Raw genomic sequence first — 24,435 nt, 5'->3', positions numbered from 1 at the left:
TAATCTACCAAACACAAATTTCCTTACTTTTTGTGCTTAGTTTGGTGCCACTGAATCCTATAAAGCCTACACACTGCTCCCTTCAGTGACCGCTGATTTAATATCAACAAAATTAATTTAAAGTATTAAAATTAAAAATAAATGTTGCGCAAAACGGCCATTTCAAAGGATCAATTTGGTGTAGTTACCGGTCCAAGTGGAGCTTTAACCTAATCGGATGTCTTGCATGAAACTTCTTATCTGTGTTTTCAGTGCGACCTGCCGTTAGCATTAAGCTAACTCTGGTATGCTAAGCTAACATGCACATTTGAAGTTCTACACGGTCCCTGGCAAATTAAATAAATAAAATAATATACTAGTAACCACTGCTGCCAACTAAATGTAATAAGAATTGTCTCTGAATTGTGGTGGAGCACAAATATAAAGCTGCCAAAACATTTTAGCAACGTTCAAGTATGCTGGCTCGAAGCTGCACCTAGCTTAAAGTACCGTTAAGCTAACCCTCACGAATTTTCAGGAATTTCAAATACGTCATGTGAATTTTTTTTAAACCGGCATAAATGTTCTGTTTCACCAACAAAACACGGCTGCGTGAAGTTCGCTGTGACATAAAATAAGGTCTTTACCCTCAACACGAAGAACCTCATCATCTTAAAGTGGGTCAGGGATGACTCCACGGAGATGGTACTGTACTGGGGGCGGGCCGCTCCGACCTCCGCTGCCCGCTCCTCCGTGCCCTCTGCGGGCACAGCCGGCTGGGTGTCCTCCGGTCCACCTGGAGAGGAGGAGCTGGGCTGCTGCTGCTCCGTGCCCTCTGAGGGGGCACTGTCCGGCTGACTGTCCTCCGGTCCACCTGGAGAAGAGCTGAGCACCTGCTGCTGCTCCCCCGTGCCCACTGCGAGGACAGACGGATGACTGTCCTCCGGTCCGCCGGGTGAAGAAGAGCTGAGCACCTGCTGCTGCTCTTCACCTGGCGCTACTTCCTCCTCAACTTCAGCCATGACGGAGCTCTTTAAAACATAAAGCAGCGCTTCATAAAGTCCATAAAGTCCCAATTTAAACAGTTTTATACAGTATATTCTGACTCCACTGCAGGGAGGCTTGTACAACCTGTCAGACTGATGGCTACACAACTTCCCAAGAATCGAAACTAAATCGCTCCTCACAGATTTACTCCTCTAAACACTAAATCCTTTAGACTCAACATGTCAAAGTGACACTAATAAAAGGGATTTCCTTACCGGTGATGATCGATGTCGCAGAAGGTGTTGAAAGGTAACGCTAAATAAGTAGGAAGCAGCCACCTGTGCATAACTTCCTTGTTCCGAGTTTGTTTGTTGTAGTGGGCGGACACACAGCAGCAGCAGCAGCAGCACGGGGCAGAGGGCACGTCTGATAAACACACAGACGTGATGTTTTTTATTACTCTGAACCATGAACCACTGCACACTTACTGCACCTGGTCTATAAATAGGTGCTGGTTTGTGGCTGGTTTAATACTGTATGCTAAATTAAGATAATCTCAGTTAAACACTCAGGCCTTTTCATTACTCTGGTCTGATTTACAGTGGGGAAAAACCACTAACACTTTATGCATACTAATCTGCTGGTGTGGGACTGGTTTCATACTGAACTGGACTGTTTTTTTATGAATGTTGTGAGACTGGGTGATGGCTTTAACTCCATGCACACAGTGCTTAATTCACTCTTTTTGTTTGTCAGTGAGTGCATTTAAAACCTGCTGGATTTACCTGAGAGGACCCCCCCCCCCCTCAGTTTGATTAACTTCAACTTTGTATGCACAGTGTGAGCCCAGTGGGGGTCGTTCCTATGCTTCCAGGCAATGGCGAAAGGAAGTTACTATGGGCCCCAGTGCACACTATCATGACGGGCCCTGGTGCCCACTATCATGCATGTATTGTCAGCGACATCAACATACACATTACCCTGCAGTCATCACTGCATATCTGACAAAACAATCAAAGAAAGTAAGAAATGAATCATTTAATTGAACCGTTTTTATAGTAAATTTATAGTTTATAGCTTATATCGAAAAAGCATATACGTTTGTTTTAGATAGATACTGACAGAAGAAAAAATAAGAATATTCATTCATGCATTTTTTCGTAACCGCTCATCCTGTTAGGGATAAGTGGAATTGTGCAATCGCACTGCCTGCACTGTTTATATGACCCATTTCCAGGGTCCTATGTTCCCCAGCTCTATATAGCACGTAATAGGAAGATTAACAAAGACGTTCCCCAGCTCTGTGCTTGCTTAACGTGACACAGGCTAAGGTGTTATGGGACTATAATCATGACTCTGCTCTACATTGTATGGAGAACAACTCCCAAATATGTTCAGCTTAATTCAAAATAACAGGAATTAGTCAACCAATTTATTAATAAATCAAAGAGAGGAAGAAACAAAAGATGACAAAGAGAGAGAGAGAAAAATAATTACTTAATATTTAAGGGTTCAGAAATCAACTGTAGTTGACTACTACTGCCATTTCCATACAGGTTAAGAAAGAGGTTAGTTTATTTATGAAATGTTTTAACATGAAACAGGTCAAATTTGACACAAACACAAGAGGAGAGTTGATGTGTGTAAACAGAATGCTGAACTTGGGACCCTGTGAGCAAAAACACACTCTTGCACAATGTAAAATTAAATAAAGCATTGACCAGCCCTGAAATAGTGCCACAAGTTTAGTTAATGAACGAGGACCCATCACCACACGTTGATATTGTACGTTAGTGATTCTCTTCAAGTGCGCAGTACAGAGTTGTTTCCCATCACCCCTGTGTTTCCTACTCACAATATTTTGTGGCTTTTGTGGGTACAGGGGGAAAAAGTACACATGTGCCAACCGTGCATGACGCCTGTTGCAGCTGCTCCTGATGCCAACAAACAGTAACATCATGGGGGTGGAGCTGGACTCTCTGGTGGCAGCAGCAGAGAGGAGGATGCTCTCTGAGATAAGCGTTATCTTGGACAATGTCTCCCACCCACTCCACCATGTGCTGGTCAAACGGGCATCTGGACTTTATTCACCTACTGCATTTATAATCCATAATTACCCACTGGGTGCAATACTTCACCTGTGCAATATTCTTCCATATATGACTTAATTCTCACCAACACCTCTTGAATGTATATATTTATTCAGCATAAAATGCACATAAAATTTTCACACTTACAGCCTCAGCATAGGGACAATATATATTTTATTTTTAATAATTTTAATATCTTAAATACTAGTGTTAAACACTGTAGCATAATGCACATTTTATGTTTATTTTAATGCGCCTTTTTATTTTTATTTTGTCTATTGCTTTATATTTACATACTTCAATACTTCTATTATTTTCTAATCTTTACACTGGAGTGACTGTAATGAATCACGATGTCTCCATAGGGATCAAGAAAGTATTTCTGATTCTAAATTCTGAAAACGAATGTATCCGCATTGTGTATGTTTAGGTTTTGAATTTGTTTAGTTTTCATTTTTTTTATTTCAAAAAGTATGTATCAGGGATCTCCTCATACTTTTTGCCACATAATGTCCTCCTGAGACCCTATGTCTTCATATGTGGACATCACATTTTGGCTTTACTTGACCTCATTCTTCATTCTTCTTAACTTGGACCTGTTGTCCTCGTTCGTGGACACTTTTTTATGCCATCTAGTGGAAGTGGGACCACAATACACTAATCCATGTAAAACAAGATGGCAGCCATCTCTGCCAAGTCAGTCTGCAGCTGATCCTGACACAAAAGTGGACAAAACCTGATCACATTTTATGGTTGAAACTTGTTTATTTATGATTAATAAAGTTTGTAGTTTGATATGGCAACACATTTGACCAATTTTAGCACCAGTAACAAGCTGAGGCACTGTTAATCAGGAGGTACTCATTCGAACACATTACTAATCAGGTTGTTGCAGGACACTGGGACGTCTCAATCTTTGTGTTTTCTACTTATCACATCCTACTGATCCCAGATAGCTAGGAGAAATTAAAAATGTATACCAAACAAAAATTCAGGTCTCAGGAGGATATCTGTCGGTTTCTGCTGTGTGCTGATATCTGTCAGTCACATGGACTATACACAGTATAAGATGCAAATGAAATGACACTACACTGAGGATTAAATAAGATTCTTTCAGAGTTACATTCCAACCAACAGTTTATGATTACTTACCTGATGTGTTTTAAATGACAAACAGAGTTGTAATGGTATTTCCTGTGGATGGACATTTTGTTGTTGTTGTTATTCATTTTCTCATCTTATTTATCCCTGTATCCCTGTATGGTTTTGTTTGTTTGAAGGGTTAGACAATAGGTCATTTTTTTCTTCTGGAGTTTTAATACATGCAAAGTTTGTAAAATATATAGACATATATGGATTAGATGCGGCAATGTACATATGATTTACTATTAATCCATTTTAAAGAATCTAAATAAAAAAAACGTGATCATAAAAAATGAGGATAGTAATGTTGAAATATAGTTAGAAAAAATAAGTAGTTAGAAAAAATATGACACTGATGAGCATCAAGCACTTTACGGAAGGCGACTAATTAAACAAAAAAAAAGCCCTTTTTTTGCACGGCAGCAAACGAAAGAAAGAAAGACAGACAGACAGACAGATAAAGTTAACGACTAGCCGGTGAAAACTTTAATCAAGATAGCTTAAGACACATATTTTGTCTCAGGAGTTAAGACCCAAAACAGAGCTAAAAGACTGAGTAATGGACTTAGGCGGGTAAATAAGTAATTGTTTTGACACAACAGCTTTTTTTTTTTTTTTTTAAAAATTGTTTAGGAGCTTTTTACCCCCAGTGCCAAAACATATGCCGTTTTGAACTATTCCTGTGAGATTGGAATCAGTCCATGTACTGTCATGTTGAGAGGATCCCTCTGCATTGTGTGCGTCAGATCACTAATCACCAGACTGACTAAAATGTGCACGATCAGGGCGAACTGGTTTTACCACTGAGGGGTGACAGTTGAATGTAATCTGCCAGTTTGAGCACCTCTGGAATGATATCAATGATTGTAGGTTAACTCCCCTCATACAAATCTCTTTAGTGACATTGTGGTTATTTACATTGAATGTAAATGGCCTATATTAACAAGGGACAAGCAAAAAGGCTTATACCATGATGAATGGAAACAACATCACACACTGCAGAAATTATATTTTTAAACATTAAAATGTTGTCAACCTAAAATGTGAACCTGTCTTCACCCCCAAAAAACTGCCATATACATCATCTGTGCAAGCAGCTTATTATGACCCATATTTACATTTATTTTGGGGCATGGACCTCGAGTGGTTAGTAATTTTGCTGGAAACAAAGGAGGAAGTCAGGTGGCATAATATAAGGAGCCACACGGTCCACATGGGAAGGAGGCTGGGGTGGTTGTAGCTAGATGGTAACCCTAGATTTCAGAAATTCTTGCCAGCCACTTTATTCTTGTCTTGCAGTTTAATGGTGTGACAACGCTGTAGTTAAGGTCTGGTTAGATTTAGGCAAAGGAATTACTTGATTAGGTTGAAAAAAAAGAGTTCATGGCTGGGGTTAAAATACACATGTTTGTCAATATGTAATGTGGTAAGTAATAGGACGTAGCTATGTAATGTGACCTTAGTATGTCAGTTAAAATAATTCAACACTGACTTTTGGTTTCACCCGGGACACGAACAGCAGTCTCCTGGGTCACAGTCCTGTGTTTGTTTGACCTATCCATCCAGCCTGATTGCTCGTGTCCAGATGGTAATCCCAGATTCCCGAAAGCTCCTGCCAGATTCCATGTTCAGTGTTTCAAGAGATCACTTTAACTCAAACCTCCATCTTCCCCTAACTCTGACCAAGTGCTTTTAATGCCTAAACCGAATCACTGGTTTTGGTACATAACTGCGATCATTAGTATGTGCGCCTGTCACCGGTTCTCTCTAATGGTTACATATGTTGTTTTCAATGATATCTCACAGAGATATGTGAAATGAACACAACCTCTGAACACTGCAATGGCAGCAAGGTTGGGTTTGGGCACCAAAACTACTTGTTTAGGTTTAGGAAAAGATCATATTTTCAGTTTAAATAACTATGTTACATACGGGGCGTATAAAGAGAACTAGGTAAAGTGTTTCAGGTGGGGTTCGTTCCTATAAAAGATGCTCACTGACACATGGAGGTAAAAAGTTCAACTGCTTCATATAAAATTACCAGGATGATCGGCACTGCTTCCGCATCATTGGGCCCATGGAGTAGGCGCACTACAGACTTCTGTCAGCTGAGCTGGCTACTTCCAGTTTAGCACTCCGCTAATCATAGATTTTGTGAGAGTTGTGACGCTCAAAAAAAAAAAAATGAATGCCTATTTCCCAGTGTTAGTCTGTGGGGGAAAGTCTTATCTTGGGCTACATGTCATCATGTTACAGGTGTTATTCCACTGTTGGGCAACAATGAAAATTGGCTTCAAAGCCTGGCATGCCTCCTGGGGCTCTGGTTTAGGCCCCAAAACGACTTGGTTAGGTTTAACAGAAGATGATGTTTTCGGTGAAAATGACTACTATGTTACTTACTGGATGAAAAGACATCATACAGTGACATAAATACGTATGTTACGTATTGTTACAAATGGGACGATAGTATGTCGTGTGATGCATTACGTGACGTAAGTACGTCAAGTAATGTGTTGTAACTATATAAAAGACATAGGTATATTAAGTTAAAAGAAGTCAACATTGACTTAAGTTTCACACAGGACACAAACCAACCCGGTCTCACTCCTAAGTCGTTGAAATACGACTCTTGGGGCGTCAGACACAGATGAAAAAAAGTTGTCCTTTTAACACCAGCATGCTACGCAGCCAGTTGCTGTTATAGTTTAACAGCGCCCAGCAGCATCATGGGGAAACACGGCAGGACAAGAGCCAAATTTAAGGCAGCAAAAGTCCAAGTGGGGCGGAGGGAGGGAGTGAGGGGTGTTCGCGTCACGTGTTGTTTTTTCCGAAACCCAACCACGTGTATTTGTTGTTGGAGGAAAAAAAACGTCAGTTTGCCGTGTTGTACTGACTAAACAGTCAAGAGGACAATGCATGTAACGGGCAGAATTTGACACGATGTCCCAGAATGTCAACAACCAACGTACCCAGGGTACCTTGCACGTTGTATCTGGACGTGGAAAGTCCATGATCTAACGTCCATATGTGACGAGGTTGGAGTGAGAATGTGTTGCACAAACAGCAGTCTGCCGTGTGAAAGTTCTGTGTTTGTTTGACCCACCCACCACTTTGACCTCTTGCTCTTTATTCCATCTATCCAGTCGTAACATTAACCACCACCCACTACATGACATTGAACCAGGGAATTAGTATGTCCACCACAACAAGGGATCCTAATTGACGTTCCACTGGCACTGCTTCTATGGTCGTGCCACCACCACATAATGCGGTATTAGGATGTCAGGGACATTTCATGTTTTGTACGTACGACCAGGTTGGTCTTTTTGGGAGTCGCTGGCAAATGACCTATTCTGTCCTTAAGTTATGAGGATGTATGGAGTTTGTGGCAGATGTTGTGTTTCTACATAATAAAGATATTGTGTCTATTTTGGAGCAAGGAGCATTTTTATAGGGAAGTAAAGTACAAAACTCGCACAATCCAGTTTAAGTTCAGAATCATTAACAACCAAAGAGAAATATCAAATCGAATGGTTACCCTCCAACATTATGAGCTTGCACTTTGCTCTACAGTACAGTTTAATCTAATCTAATAATTAATCTATTTCTATCACTGTTGTGTTGGCACAGGATCAAGACTGAAGAATAATGATTTCGGCTGCTGCCTAGATTAACCTTACAGATTTGTGCAACGTACTAAATATACTGTTCATGAAAGATTTGTCTCCCTTTGCTTTCCTCTCTCAAGCTTACGTTCCTGTCTTGACATCTTTTCCTAAAATACCAGTGAATGGCATTCATGATTCGACTGGACAATAACACAATCAAGCAATTGTGGCATGAACCAGATCACTGAAAGCGAATAAGACTTTTTCCTCCCACAAATCCTTGAATAGCATCACCATTTAAACATCAGTTTGCATGTAAGCTAATGTTTTCTGACATAGCATACTGCAAGGCCACTCATTCCCAATCACAACTCTGTCAGGGAGCTCTTCCAGCGCCTTGTTGGAAGTTTAAAACCAATCCAGTTGTAATCTGCAGCCGTCAAAGAAATGTAGACAGATTTCTAAAGGCGTTCTTTCTGCACGGTTGCTTAGCTACTCCCACGGACTGCAGGCTGAGATTTTAATGCTCTTTAGTATTGTGTGAATGGCCAGTAGCTTTCACTCTACATCTCATTTAGTTTTTTTTTTTTTTTTTGATCTGCAGTCAAGTAATTACTTCAAATCAAGCCAGAGCTTCTTTGCTTCAGTGATGGGTTAATAATGAATTTTCTAAATTTTTCCTCCACTCACACAGACCCACTGGTGCAAGAAGCTGGAATTTCTTCAAAATCTCCATGAAATCTGTAAATCTCCTCGCTGTTTTTCCTTTATTTGATTCTGTGATAACTGCAAACTAAAGACCAGACCATAATTGAATCACAGACCCGGTGGTAGTTTTATGGAAATATCTCAGCATGACAGCAGCATAACATTGGATTTCTGCTGCTACACGCTTTACGTAAACCGGTGAACTTAGAAACCCTTTTGCCCCGTGATGCATCACATCATTCGGAGAAGCGAGGATAAGAATAATCCATATTGTTGTATCTAGGCCAAGTAAATCAACACTGCATAACTGGAAATGTTCACTGTTGCCAAGATGTAAGCGTCTCAGTTGGTATCTCCTCAAGTTTAATGCTTCAGTCTCTCAACGCAGTTTTTTGGTTCTCTCCAAAGTCATATATGTTTATCACCGATGGACTTTACCATGAATTAATAATAGGTTAAATAATACATGTCATATTTCCAGTGGATGTGGTGCTCTATAATGGTACGGGTAATAGTGCAGCATGTGTTTGTCTTTGGAGCTTAGTGTAGTTAATGTCCATCAGTGACTATATGAAGTGAATCTCATACTGTTTTCTGTGTGTTTGCTGTTGCAACGTCGTGTATCATGTTATGTATGTTTACACTATACATATAAAAATTTAAGAGGAGCTTCTTCAAAAATCAGTACACAAAAGCTCCCAAAACAACCCCAACTGATACTTAACTATACATTAAAGCTGCTATAATAAATTTGATCAAAGGACTATGTGCAACATAAAAGAGGTTGCTCATAGTGATGTCTTTGCAGCTCCCCTCTGCTCTATGGAGCATTTTAGCATCTTTCAGCTCATTGTTTTGGTTTTCTGGTCTGCAACGTCACTGTTCTGGGCCGCTCTCACTACTCTCTTAGTGGGAGAGGCAGCTGCTTTCAGCAAAAAAATCCCTTTAAACACGCTGTACACGACATTGCCAGCACCAAACAGCACTAGCAGGTGAACATAGTTGAGTTTAGCTGCTAAAGTATGGAAATAAAACAGGATCAAAAGTATTGTAGCTGTGAATAACCATAACTGAATGTGTGAAAACATTTTGTATGAATAAATTCAAATGTGCGAGTGTGTAAAAACATTTTTATCAAATGAATTCAAATGTTTGATGTGTAGAAAAATATCTGGAAAAAATGAATGTTTGAATCCGTAAGGTAATTTGTAGCTCTGCATGACATTATGTGAACATTTATTTAGTCATTTTCCGTAACTGCTTATCCTGTTAGGGGACGCGGAGGAGCTGGAGCCTATCCCAGCTGACAATGAGCAAGAGGCAGGGTACACCCTGGACAGGTCACCAGACTATCACAGGGCTGACACATAGAGACAGACAACCATTCACACTCACATTCACACCTACAGGTAATTTAGAGTCACCAATTAATTTGCATGTGTTTGGACTGTGGGAGGAAGCTGGAGCACATGGAGGAAACCCATGCTGACATGGAAAGAACATGCAAACTCAAACCAGGAACCGTCTTGCTGTGTGATGACAACGTTAACCACTGCACCACTGTGCCATTATGTAAACAAATGAAAACAATTTGCACAAATAATTTCCAAAGTGTGGGTGCATAAAGAAGAAGATTTGCACTAAAATTTACAGTTACTATTTGTGGGTGAAAAAAACTTCACACAGAACTCGACTGTATGTGTGAATCCCAGTTTTACAGCTACAAATCCACAAGTATAAATCAAACCTACAAGTAAAAAGATGTTTGTTCTACATTTTACAATTCCTTCCTGAAAAGCCAATGAGGATGTTCAGATCAAATTCAAGTTCAAACTGTGAGCATTTTCAGAGCTCCCAAGTCGCCAAACAGATTTGTGCAGGTTTAATACAAAAAATAGCCTCCACTTCCGAATGAGACATGGAAAGCATCCGAGTTTGAAAAGTAAATTTAACATAATTTAGGAGAATGTGAACATCTTTTAAATCCTATGGTTGCTACAGTTAAATATTTGAGTGACTAAGGGCCGTTTCGTCGACACACGCAACACAAGCAAAGGACGCAAGCAACACACTGTGTGCAGGGCACTAGAACTGTCATATAAATGAGGGTGTGCAGTACGAGTGCGCAAAGTTTTTCCTCCTCGCCCGCCATATTTCATACCTGCTTCTTCTGTGAATAACAAAAAGTGGTTAATTTCAAGTACATCGCTTGCATTATCACCCCCACTGGCAACGCGGGTCCATGTCATTGGTCCGACAGCCCATTGGTTCAACATCCCATCAGTCCGACTGTCCCTAACCAAGTGGTTTTTGTGCCTAAACCTAACCAGGCCTTAACTACAGGGCATCATGATGATTTCAGAACGGACTTCGGAACAATGGGTTTAATATGGTCGGAACAATGGGATGTCGAACCAATGGGCTGTCGGACCAATGCACAGTTCCCGGCAACGCATGGTATTACACGCGTCGCTGCATTGCATATCAAAAAAACGGACAACACACTTTGACATGCAAGCACGCATCATGGCAGCCAATGTGTCTTAATGCATCCCAATGCGTTCGTATCAGCGTGCCTTTGCGTCGACTATGAAACGGCCCTGATAGTGTCTCTCGGTCAGGACTTTAAAGGAATAGTTCAACACTTGGGAAAAAGGTGGGGTTATGAAGGGACTATTTATTAAAAAGGGTCGAGGCACACCAATTGTCATTTTTACACTTAAGTGTTTGTACAAATTAAATAAGATGTAACGTTAATTAGTACGTTTTAGAGCTGATAGTAGGCAGATTTCATTGCTAAGCTAAGCATAAAGGGTTTTAGGCAAATTTCCCAAAATATCAAACTACTCCTTTAAGATCTTGTGAAGAAGCTGTATCACTATTATTTTGATGTCTATGAGTAATTTTCTTTTTTTGGTTTCTGAAATGAATTTCTGAAATTCCTATGATAGTTTATTATTTTACATTATTATTGGAAGGGGTGTCAGAGGGCAAAAATATTCTGTGTACTCAACTGTGTTATTTTTTTCTGTCTGTTGGGATTTTTTTGCATATCACTTGGGAAATTTTATTAAGAATTATTAAAGAAAAGAGAGGAAGAAATGTTTAATAAATTTAAATAATATTGCTTGTTGGGTGTGTTGTACACTTGTGGAAACCAACGTGAGCTGGTTGAATCTGGGCCAGAGGATCCTCTGCGAGCTGACATCAGTTGACTTTACAGCTCAAACACACACACACAAACATGTCCAGGGGCATCCAGCCTTCATCTTCAATGTTCTTGGTGGATGGAAGTAATTCAATTATGTCCCAGCACGTTTGTGTTTGTTTATCCATATCGCTGCAAAGCCTGATTGAACTCTCCTGAGATATCACACGGGATCAGCAGATGTTGCGTAGACCCTTGTGACCCTGTAAGTTCCACAGTCATGATCCGTGTGTGCAGTGGCTTGCTGAGGCGTAGCAACACTGGCAGCTTCTTTTTCCCCTGCTTAGCCCGTGAGTAATGCTCAGACCAGAGCGCGGGGGCTGGGCCATGAGGGTTCATTAACTCAGCTAAAGCCTGATGAGCTGGAAAACTCCTAACCTTCAATGTTTTAGCCCACTGAAAAGCTTCTCAGAGGACTTCAAGTCTGCCCACCGTGGCAAACGGCTTGACTCTGTGTTAAAGGGGAACTCCAATTTTTTCAACTTGAACCCTATTTTGTTCCATTTTCCCATATTTTTCTGTCGAAGTGATTACTGGGAACAAAATGTTTTTAATTGGTCAAGTATTGAGAAAGACCGCTACAGCCAGCAGCTGCAAAACAGTAACCGTTGGGGCATTTGTGCGCTGTTAATTTACGTCCACTAAAGGTGCTTCTTTTTGCCACTAACCAAACCGGTCTCACTCCCAACTCAAAAAATAACAACACTTGATCAGCGGCCCTCGGCAGCAGATAGTAATGCACCAAGGCACCCTTTAGCAACAGTATGAGATACACAAGGCAGCTGAGTTTTTTGATGCTTTGCACAACTGCAGTGGTATAAAGAGCAAGAAAGTCCACATAGGGCGGGTGGGAATTAACCTGGAGGGGTCAAACAAACTCTGGACTTTCACCTGGGAGACCCATGTAACAAGCGTAAAATGACACGCCATCACGGAACGTCAAAAAACCATCAGAGCATCATAGTTTAACTTTTATGACCACAGACCAAGCGTCAGTATTTTATAAGTTGGGAGAGGGAATGTGATGTACGAGCAGGCTTGGATTGTTATTATGAGTATCTTACAATATTATGAATAGGACACTCCAGAGAAATTAAGCATTTTCTCCACACCTTTCACTTATTTTGGTCTGTTCTGTTTTCTCGCTAACGAAAAATCTTGTTCTGAAACCTCACAAGAAAACACTGGAAACATGAGTAAGAGTTGAAGAGAGGAGTGCCACTAATGGTTCATTATGCTGGAGTTCAGAAAGCTCATCTTACTTTTATCTAACAGATTTTCAAAGTCATGGTTGAATATTTAGCTGATTTCAAGGATGTGAAAAAGTCTGCAAGATTTCAGAATGAGACTTCTCCTTTAGCAAGACTTGGACACAAAACAGAATGAAACAAGCAAAAGGTACGGAAAAATCTTTCATTTTTCTGAAGGGTTCTTTCATCAACATTGTAGAAACTTATAATACCAATCTGAGCCAGTCAATGGCAGACACAAGCACTTTTAAAGGACATAAATTAACAGGGCGTACCTGCTCCAAGTTGTTACATTGCAGCCTGTTTCGCCCCTGCTGGCTACAGCGGTCTCGCTCAATACTGTACCAATTCAAAATGTTGGTCCCATGCATCATTTAGACTCACAAACTCCAAATACTGGAGTTCCCCTTTAAAGAAGAAGTATGTGGAATTTAGCGGAATCTAGTGGTGAGGACTGCAGATTGCAACCAGCTGAAACTTCTTCTATGCGCCAAACATAAACTTCGGTTAGTCAGTGTTCATTGTTCAAGAGGTTTTTACCAGACGCTGAATTATCTGCAGAGGTCTCTTACTTTACAAAACAAACAGACCAGGGGTCTCATTTATAAAACAGAGCGTAGGATCCATACTAAAAATGTACGTACCAACAGAAGCCAAAAATATTCGACAATTTCTACAATCAGGCTTCCACCTCACCATCTGAGTCATCAATTTCCTGTCTCCAAAATGTTTGTAAGCATGGGTCAAATGCTCTGTCTAAAGCCAGTACTTGGCTCGTCCGTTCTGAGCTACTTTTGAAACATGGTGGTGCAACATGGTGGACTCTCTATGTAGATATATTTCTAACGATTTTTATTTTCAGGTGATTATAAACTTAAGGAAACATACTAATTATGTTATATTATGTTTTTGCTAATACATCCCCTGAATCCTACACACTGGACCTTTAAGACTCTCTTTAATCCTTGACCATTGATTAACACATAACAGAAAAACAAGCGCAACAACAAGACTGAGCAAACAAAATAAAGGTGCATTGTTGTCAGTGCATCCATATGAATTTGATGATTTGAATGTTATTACAAAACTTACATGACAGCCATTTTCATAGTTTTAATCTGAAGTTAACTTTTGCATTTCAACTGAACTTTACTTAACTCTACCGGACAGTAATGTGCATCTGGAGACCAGTGTATGTTGTCTTGAGTTGACAATGATGTGGCGTGGGAGCGCCGCACATACTGACCGTAAGCTGACCACAGTGTTTACTGCCCACAGGCTCCACTTCCAGATGAGTGCAGACAACTGTTTCACTTGACCTTGGCCGTTATGACCAGCAGGCCCAGACCTGACCTGTCAGGTTGGGTTCACAGGGACGTTTGAGGTCAGTGATGGAGAGCTTCAGGAGAGTCTGCCCAGTGCCTGGCGAGGCTGAAAGCGATAGTACACACATAAATCAGTGTGACATGTCGCTGTCATTTCTCAAAGATAAAAGGTTCGAGGCCTTGACCCTCTACGTTAAGATCTGCGACAGAGTTTCACATGACTGACTTCTGGTTCATAAACTCACACTCAGGGTTAAGAGACGGCACGTTAAACTACAGCTGAGTGCTTCTGGTAGTACACGTTTGAAAAGCAGCAAGTAGGGAAATAAAAGTATATTTTAAAAGTTTCTTTTGTTTAAAGGAATAGTTTGGGAAATGCTTATTTGCGTTCTTGTTTGATTAGAGGATCAATATGCTCTTATGTCTATCTGTCAGGTATGAAACTAGAGCGCGTAGGTGGAGTTTAAAAATACACCAGCTCCTCTAGGTTAAGTTGCAGCAACTTAACAGAGATGACAAGACTCCAGGAGGTCACTGCGACCAGCCACTGGACGCCAGAACATAGTAACACCACATGTAAGCCCCAAGGTGAGGCAGTTAGCATAGCTTAGATTAAAGACTAGAAGCACGGGACACTTGCCTGCCTTTGTCCGAAGTTCAAAAATCTCTGACAAACTCACTAACACATTATATCTTATTTGTTTAATACATAGCTCCTGGAGTCTTGTCATCATCAGTATGCCACAATCACATAATATACTTTGTGTACTTTGCTCAGCTTGCTTCCCCCACAAGTCGGCCTCGGATAAGTGGTTGAAAATGGAATGGAAGGAGGACACGACTGCAGTGACATACTTCGGACGCAATCGCGACCATCGCTGGCTTTCACATGGTAAGGTCGGACAAAGACCTCGGGAGAAGCGATAAGAAGAAACGAGGTTGTGATGCTTCGTTGGCATGAGAATGAGAACAGACTCTGGCCTACAAGGAGGAGGAAGATGTCAGTTGATTAGGCTGTCCTTCAACATGACCCACGACACTTGAGTGTACACTTTGCTGAAGGAAGATGCCTTCACACCTGCACTTAGAACTGTCCACTTCTGAGTTGATCACCCAGGACTTACGTTAATACCAGGTGTAAACAGGTCCCAGGAGTCAGTCAGGGTGAGTAATAGTAATATGATTGGGAAATGGGCGTTAGTAGTTCAGCCCGTAGGGACTTGGATTGGGAACTGGAGGATCGCTGGCTCATGTCTCCGTCTAGACCAAATATGGGGCATGGACTGGCAGCTGGGGAGGTGCCAGATTGCCTCCTGGGCACTGCCAAGGTGCCCTTGAGCAAGGCACCACACCCTCAACTGCTCAGGGTGCCTGTCCAAAGCAGCCCCCTCACTCTGACATCCTTCCATTTAATGCATGTATAGGTCCTGTTTGTGCATGTGTGTGTATTTCGGGCCTGTGTGTCTTCTTCCTCCTCTTCTTCTAAAAATCACCCGAAGTTGGGGGAGGCCTTTTTTAAATACCTGATGTTGTGGTTCCGCTCTTCAAGACGGTCTGCTTACAAATTCAATACTTATGAATTTATTTGATCAAATTACCATAAAGTGAATGTATACTCAAACATGATGCACAGAGTGCAGTCAGTTGTGGCTCCTCGAGCTTGTTACTCCGGCCATGGGTGGTCAGCAAAATCAGTGACAAACAATGGATGATAATGCAGCATAAAAACTAATTAAAATCTCACAGTGTAAACTGGCATGTTCAAGAAGAGGTTGAATCAGTGTCAGAGAACCGCATTTTAAAATGTTTACATAGTTCCAGACGCTGACACCGACTGTAGCAACAGCTAAGTATGCAAAGTTGGAGAGTAGGCTTTGCAGACATTGGAGGTACAAGACTGTGTAAATACCACTTGGGTAATAATAGATAGCGCGGTATTAAATCATAACAGCAGAAGGGAGGATACAAGCAGTTCAAACAAGACTTTCACTGCAAATTCCTCCTCATGCCCCACATTTAAGCATGCAAAGCATTTTTCCCCACGGGGCTAAACCTCAAGTGATCCTCATGAGTTCAGTTATGGTGCAAATATCACACAGGGCTAAGAGCTGCATGAGTGTACTGAAGTCAACCTTGCAATGTTTTGTCCAGAGGGAGAGATAATCTGGCCACTAAGTGGCAGTGTTGTTCCAATGATGACACGACACCAGCCGAACACGGAGAGCGGGACCAGAGGGAGCAGATTCATGTTCTACATGTGTGATTACAACATGTTTAACATGTATTAACTCAGCAGCCAACCTCTGCTTATTAGCCAACATCCTGATATGATTAATAGAGATCCTCTTGTCTCAGCTTATTGTGCACTTGTATATAAATGCAGTCATGCCAATACGCCTTCGCTGCCCCTCTCTTGCCATCCTGATTCTGTCTCATCTTTCTCACATCACCTCTGACTGTAAAGCAGACAAGCCCTCCTGGCAGATGTCATTACCAATCCCAACTGTTTCTCTTTGACAAACCGTGTCACCCCGGACACACTGACTGCTCCCACTTGGCCCATCCACGCAGCAGGAGGCACCGATCAGATATCATATAATTCATCATAAATTGTGATGTTTCTGACTCATCTGAGTAACACTTTAGCCTTGAGCTCCGAGTGAGACTGGCACTGAAAAGTAGCCAGAAAATGATTGCTTTGATATGTGGTACTAACAGGAGGAGGATGAAAGCCAAATCAGAGCTGATGAATTAAGGGTGGCAAGTAACACATTTATTCTTAACTTCTGCCTTTGAGCAAGGCAGTCTATTTTGGGCTTTTTCAGTGTCCTGCCATTTGATATTACATAACCTCAGTAAACACTATTGGAAACTTGTGTTTTCATTTCTGCAAAACAAGCATCAGTGTTTTTTTTTAACTCACACACGACTCAACTTACAACAGAAATGTGAAAGTTCTACACACGAAGTCTGAGGTTTACTGGATATTACATCATGGGAGTTTCACTCGAGGTGAGTAATATTAGCAGCGTTTCCTGGAAACCTACGACCTCTGCCACTATGAGTGGAAGGATGAAGGTATTAGACCGCGGAGGGTTTGCTCATAACCAACTGCTGCTCTGGTGCTACAACAACAGTGATTTCCGTTTTGGTAACTGATGGCTTTGCATGTTTCCCCCCAGTGCTGAGGTGTCACCAGCATGTAAGTGAAGTCCTCTGGGAAACATAAACAGTCACTCCTGGAATAGCCAGCGATGCAAAGTGCCAACTCCTCCTTTAAATATAGCAACATTTCACCTTAATTTAAGGCCAGAGTGAAACTTCACTTGAAGGCCAAAATGAGCCATAATTTGCGATGCTTATGTTTCCTTTGTGTCTGGTTTGCCTGAGGCGAAACAGCCATTCAGGAATTCCTACAAACAATGCTCCACCTCTACTTAGTAGAAGTTCACAGATTTGTCATGCAATGCCTGTAGGAATACAGTGCATTTTCTGCTCTGCCGCAAAATCGCTTTCTGCTCCACTGACATTCTCTTGCCCGTTTGTTGGGGCAGTGCACAGCCTCATGTGATTTATCGAGCTTGATTGCAAGACGAGCAGCAATTCACTGCTTCCCCACCATCATTAACAGTGTGTAATCCAAATTTTTTTTATTGTTCATTCCCTTCATTTCTTGCTGAATAAATGGCTTCTCTGCACAACTCGGATTTCAACATATGCCACTTTACGCTCTGTTTAGTCGACAAACTTTTGTGTGCAATTGTGGAACATTAATCCAGTAAGGTGCATGTGAGGATGTTGTCTCTGGTACGCCTCCATCACATCATCGCCCACAGTGTCACTTCTAACAGAGGAGAAGGCAGCAAACACTTCCTTTTCAAGTGTTTTCTCTGGGAATGAAAGGCGATATGAGAGAGGAACCCAGAAAATGAGGAGGAATTACAACAAGGTAGCCATGCAAGGCACCGGGACTCTGAGATGATGAAACAGAAGCCCACTTTAGAACAGAGAGCCCTACAAATCTTACAAGTCCCCAGTTTATCAAAGCCAATCCAGGAGGCAAAGCCCCCCCCCTCCTTCAGTCATTTCATGCCCTCACGCAGCGTCTCATCTCCGCAGGGAGGTGAACTTTGAAACCAGATAAATAGTTCACCCCATTTACCGGCAAGTTGAACACCTTCATTTCCCCCGAATATTTGTTCAATGCAGCTGGGTGACGTTTCATCCAGAATTTGTGCCTTTGCTTGTTTGTAAAAAGGGGTGTGCAATGGCTACTAAAAATAGCTCCATTGACCCACTTTTTAATAGGACTCACTGGCATTGTTGGAAGGGATAGATCACATCACACAAGACCTTTAACAGAAACATCCAGTCATCATCTTCTCTGTATAATCTTGAGGTTGCAATGACACAACATGCTTTTCTGTTATTTTAAGGCTCAGTAAGACCTATATCTGGTTTCAGTCAGGTCGTTATGAAAGCCGTGCATCGCTGTGGTCTCTCTGCTGTCAGTGATCTGTTTGCACATGGACAGGACTGCCTTGAAAAGGAGGCTACACTTTATTAAAAGCAGCTACCGTTGGACTGTGGATTGACGTAATAAGACATCTTTACTGTCTGTTTTATCAGCATAGTAGGACATAGTAGGTGAAGCCAGGGCCCTACAGCAGTGATGATGGGTAGTTGTACCTCAGAAGCTACTTCAGGGGCTATGTAGAAAGACTGTGGAGCAGCTCAACTAATCCTGAAAGAGTATTTTCTCAAATATGTCCAATTGATCGATCGATTTTGGTTGATTCGAAAAAATGTTGATCGCAAAACGGGGCATGGAAACTGTTATGTTCGAATTAAGTCTGACGTAGCGCACCTCTCTCCGTGGTGATATCCACACTCCGGGTCGGGAAGGCGGTAATGCATTTACAAGCTGGTTGCCAACCGCCAGAAAACATAGAAGAAGAAGAATGCCAGACTTGTTTTGTTTCTGGTTCTGCGGAAAACTTGCTCAAGTTCGTAGTTTTCACCAAAGTCCGTACATTTAATGGAAACACACAGGATTCGTATTTCTTTTAATGCGCATTTCCCAATGATTCACTTTTGGATGGAAACATAGCTACTGTTAACTAAAGTACAAACAAAGCACAACACAAATTGAGGCTTCTGGTCTCAATGGAGAAAAAAAAAAAAAGTAAAGACCAGGGAAGACAAAACTGTTTGTAAACTTAACTCCAGCACTGCTGGGCAGTGGTGTAACGTAACAAAGTAATAATACTTTGTTACTGTGTTTAAGTATTTTTGAGTTTTTTGAGAGTTTTTTTAATTTCTGACAACTTTCACTTGTACGCCAATACATTCCCCAAAATAAGGAAGAAAGGGAAGAAGGAAGGAAGGAGGAAGAATGGGATGGATGGAAGAATGAAGAAATGGGAGGGAAGGAAAAAAATAGATTTGGTTGTAAAAAAAAATGTGTTATGAAAAGAAATAAACTTAATTATTCTCAGAATTCATGATATTACTTATGATATGTAAGTACAGTAATTAAATATTGGATACTTTTAGACTTTTACTTGATTAATATTCTAATCGGTGACTTTAATGCCTACCAAAGTCATTTTCTGTTAAGATATCTTTACTTATACTCAAGTGAGGCTTTCAGGTACTTTATCCACCAGCACTCTATGTATTTATTTTTGAAAATAACCCCAGTGCTGTTCTAGAAAGTTACGTTAGCTTGGGGCAGCACTAGCTAACGTTAATTCATCTCATCTTCAAAATATGTCAGCAACCAGCCTACAGTATCTGTTCTCTTCCAAATCCCTTTAACTTCTTTACTTTAGAAGTAAGGAGGAGGCAAACCTGGCAGGTGTTGTTGATCTGACTTATGGCAAACTCCTCTTGATGTGGCTATGTATTGGCTAGCTAGTTAGCAACTGTTTTGCTCAGTTAGCTAAGTTAACATGTCGTTACAGAGTGCTCCAGGGATGATGTTTGTCTGTAATTTGACGTGGACGTTAGCATCACCCTGGTTCCCTCTTCAAAAAGCCTACAGGATTTTGCCATTGTGGATTCTGGATTATTACCCTAAATAAGCTCTGTGTCAAACAAACGTTTATGATACTTACAGGTTTTGTTCTGCCAGATAATCTCCACAAATGAACACCATTTTCATTATGTTTGAAGCCTAAAAGCAACGGTCAGAAATAAAAAGCTAATGTTAGGCTATAAACAAACCACACTACAGTCGTGTGACTTTACATCCCTACCACAACAAAGCGATAAAGCTGTGTTCCATGTAATGTTGTTTTGTAGTCTCATTTAGCCACTTGTTAGCAATCACCATTTTTAAGACACATAAAGGCTTCAAAATTCAAGTGGGGTACTGATGTATTATAGGTCATAAAACAAAATGAAAGTCTCCTCATTGACTTTGAGATGAGTGAACTAGAAGTGCTAAAATGCGAAGTCATTTCTGGGTTTCAGGGACTCATTACTGGAGCACTCTATGATTGTGACAGTTACACAGCCAATTCTTTTGTTTTCATTTTCTTTTGAACACATTTAATAAGCACACAGTGTATTTAAACATTAGAGTCAAAGGGAAAGTTACCCGCCAACCGTATTACCAGGAAGCGTGCATCTACTCACGGACAAGAGGCTCATGCACCTGACAGCAAGAGACGTGAACACTTAAGGTGTCCTCCTCAGCTGAGCTGTAACATTAGCTAGCTTAGGTGAGCTAGCAGTAGATGCACGCTTCCTTCTGTGCAGTAATACAGTTGGTGGGTGTAGTTCAGCAGAGAGGAAATATTTCCTACATGCAACTGCTCACAACAAGATCTATGGATTATCTTGAGTAAACGGGTCATGATTTCTGGAAAGAGACGTTGCCGTAAAGTTTCTTTAACTAATTCTTTTTTTTTCTTTTTTCTTTTTTTTTTGTGCTTTTAAAGTGTTAGAAATAGTTAGCGGAGAGTAAAATATGAATTATTTGAATTATTAGGAGTTAACACTGGACGAAAACATTTAAAATTATTATTATAGTTATAGTTATTATTACAGTCATAACACACTGTTGGAAAAAAATAACAGCTAGGCTTGACAGGCAATACAGTAGCTAGCTAAAAGTGACGACAAATGTTTGAAATGATTTGCGAAAATAGATAAACAGCATAGTTAGCTGATATTGATACTGTATGGCTTGTTAAAATTATTACCTAAAAGTAAATAAACAAATGGTTTACAGCTTTTGCTACTCTGAATGGTTGTAAAAGGAAAGCAAATGTGACGAAACTAAAGGCCAAAACACACCGCTGGCGTCATATGACGGCGGCGTCATTGACGCGAGTCAAGTGCCGCCCCCAACACACACAAAAAGCGTCGCGCTGCAGGGCGTCAACCAGATTTCTGTTGCATGGGAGCTGGGAAGTACAAAATAGCATTTTTTCAAGCGCGGCGACGCTGGAAAAATAGGACGCGCGTCGAGCCGCTGCCGGTGTGGGTTTGTAAATAGAAAATAATGGGGGCGGCTGTTCTGACGCGGGTCGTACGCCGCCGGTGTGTTTTGGCCTTTAAGCAAACATTGATTATTAAATGATGTGGAAAAAAAAATGTGTCAAAATCATTTGTGGTGTTATTCATCATTTACTTTAAACAGAGTTTGCACGTTCTCCCCGTGTAAGCGTGGGTTTTGCTGTGGGTACTCCGGCTTCCTCCCACAGTCCAAAGACATGCAGGTTAATTGGTGACTCTAAATTGTCCGTAGGTGTGAATGTGAGTGTGAATGGTTGTCTGTCTCCATGTGTCAGCCCTGTGATAGTCTGGTGACCTGTCCAGGGTGAACCCTGCCTCTCACCCAATGTCAGCTGGGATAGGCTCCAGCCCCCCTGCGACCCTCAAGAGGATGGGAGCGTATCTATGTTTCTTGGGTTCTATGTTTCCTGGGTTCTATGTTCCCTACTTAACCCTGCAAAAAAGGTTCTATGTTCCCCGCTTACACAAAAAAGGTTCTATGTTCCCCGCTCAACCAAGCGGGAAACATAGAACCCTTTTTGGTTGAGCGGGGAACATAGAACCCAGGAAACATAGAACCTGGGAAACATAGGGATGACCACAAGAGGATAAGCAGCTACGGAAAATGAATGAATGAATGAAATAAACACATTTGAAACACGGAGGCATACATGAGTTCAAGTTGCCAAAAGTAAGTGTTGGCATTGTATGTTCTTGCAAACCACAGATATGTTACATTTGTACTTTTCCCATGTATCATATCAGCATTTCTGAAGTGACGCAGTATATGAGCTGACTTTGTCATCTGGAGGTGGAGGAGATGGTGGATGGTGTGGCACCTAGATGGGAAGCCTGCCAAGTTGTACAACACTGTTCAAGACCAACAAACACTGAAATCCTATGTTTTTTTCAGCGAGTCATTGCTATTTTTTTTACCAGCAGCTTTTTAGCCACCAAATGGCAGTGTTTTATAGCGACTTGTTGCCGTTTTTCTATCGGACACTGTGCCACGAAAAGCGTTTGGGTTTTTTTTCCCGAGACATCAACAGTTTGTGACAGGCACAGTGACTGTGCCACCAAAACCAGGCTTGTTAAGCCCAAACATGTTTTTTATCCAACCATAATCAAGTTTTGCTCCTGAAAACCATACCACACGTTAACCACAGCATTGTTGAAATTTTAAGTTTCAACATATCTGCTACATATCCACATTACTGTGTACTCATGAATGGCTCTGCAGCGATAAAGACGTTCTGAACTAAACATTTTCTCCAAAGTGAGCTGCAAGTCATCTAATGGAAGCGATGATAAGTGTAAAATCCTGGACAACTCCCCTGACACCTTCTTGTAGATCTGAATCCAGACAGTGCGCTCTGAAGTGCTGCACTTTCATGGGAGAAAAAAAGACGCCTGCTCCTATGGCAACAGAAAATCAGTTAAATGAAGACAAACAGGAGGCCTCTGAACCTCCACCTACGCGCGCACTAAAAAACACAACCTCCTTTCACAAATCCATCAATGTGGTAACTTTGTAGACTCGCTGAATGCTAATGGCTCGTAGCATGCACCGCTTAAATAGGTCACGACTGGGAATAATTGTATTAACTGCTGTAAATAGAAATAAACAGGGGAAAGTGAAGAACAGTAATGGCTTGTCGAGATCTATTCTGAGGCTTTCTCAGAAAATGGCGGAGAAGTCTTGAGGGAGGCACTCAGTGTCACAATTTGGCTTTTTGTAAAAACTGCCATCTGCTTAAGAAAGCCAATTATGAACAGAGAGACGGGAGAGCGAAGGGAAAAAAAGTGTCTTTAAGACTAGAAGCTTAAACCTGATAACATTCTTCAGAAAATGAGCTTCAATGGTGTTCGCTCATATCTGAATAGCACAGATAATATGACTTTGGAGCTCTTATTCTACTTTACCTTACATCTTTTAGCTATTATACAGAATGCATTAAACAGTGATTAAGTGCTCGGTAATTCAGAGCGGGACATTAGGGCGAACATGAACTGAAAGATTTAGTTATTTAGTGTGATCAGTCCAGCGCATGTCTCTCTGTCTTTCTGGATCCTCCCTACAATGCTTGAATGTTCTGTCTGGTCCTGAGACACAATGCCAAGAACAAGCTGTTCCCTGAGCGGCCCACAAATATGTGCAGCGGAGGTTTTTGCAGCGAAAACAGCGGGAAGTTGATCAGTTCTTCAATCGACCAAAAGTTAACCCAGCTGGTCAGATGCACACAATTAAAAGATGTTTGCAGACGCGCTCTTGAGCAATATCATCACATCCTCTGTCGCTCTGCCACAGTGTCAGATGAATTCCTAGTAGTTGACTCTTATTTCCTGGTTTCATCTCAAACAAATCTCTTTGCCCTTCTATCCTGGGAGCTACATTTACTCGACAGCGCATTCGTAATGTTTGCTGGTCAAGCTGCTCTACTCTCTCTGGCTGGCGAGAGCAAGGTATTCTTTAAATGTTTGAATAGATGGCTCCCAAGAAGTCTGGAGGTAAAAATAAAAACATGTGCGTGAGGCTTGAGAGCTCAGAATGCCATCTATTCTTCATCCCTTATCTCCTCTGGGATCCCGGCCTGGGGGCTGATGGTTTTGGAAGCGCATGCACACTCGGCC

At 41.3% G+C, this 24,435-nt stretch overlaps 1 protein-coding gene across 1 annotated transcript in view; it reads right to left on the bottom strand.

Moving 5' to 3' along the window:
- Positions 1 to 20,981, bottom strand: part of tprg1 (tumor protein p63 regulated 1) — a 55,300-nt gene extending 34,319 nt beyond the window's left edge. The window contains exons 1-3 of the mRNA XM_049587959.1: positions 20,903 to 20,981; positions 1,242 to 1,392; positions 627 to 1,010 (exon numbers count right to left, since the gene is read on the bottom strand). Coding sequence (XP_049443916.1) covers positions 627 to 1,010; positions 1,242 to 1,392; positions 20,903 to 20,955 — 588 coding nt within the window. The 5' untranslated portion in view covers positions 20,956 to 20,981. The remainder of the gene's footprint in view (positions 1 to 626; positions 1,011 to 1,241; positions 1,393 to 20,902) is intronic.
- Between the last annotated feature and the right edge of the window lie 3,454 nt (positions 20,982 to 24,435).

This window comes from Epinephelus fuscoguttatus, linkage group LG10 (assembly GCF_011397635.1).
Source record: "Epinephelus fuscoguttatus linkage group LG10, E.fuscoguttatus.final_Chr_v1".
NCBI lineage: Eukaryota > Metazoa > Chordata > Actinopteri > Perciformes > Serranidae > Epinephelus > Epinephelus fuscoguttatus.
Note: the sequence above shows the minus strand (reverse complement) of the source record. Positions and strands in the feature narration are given on the sequence as shown.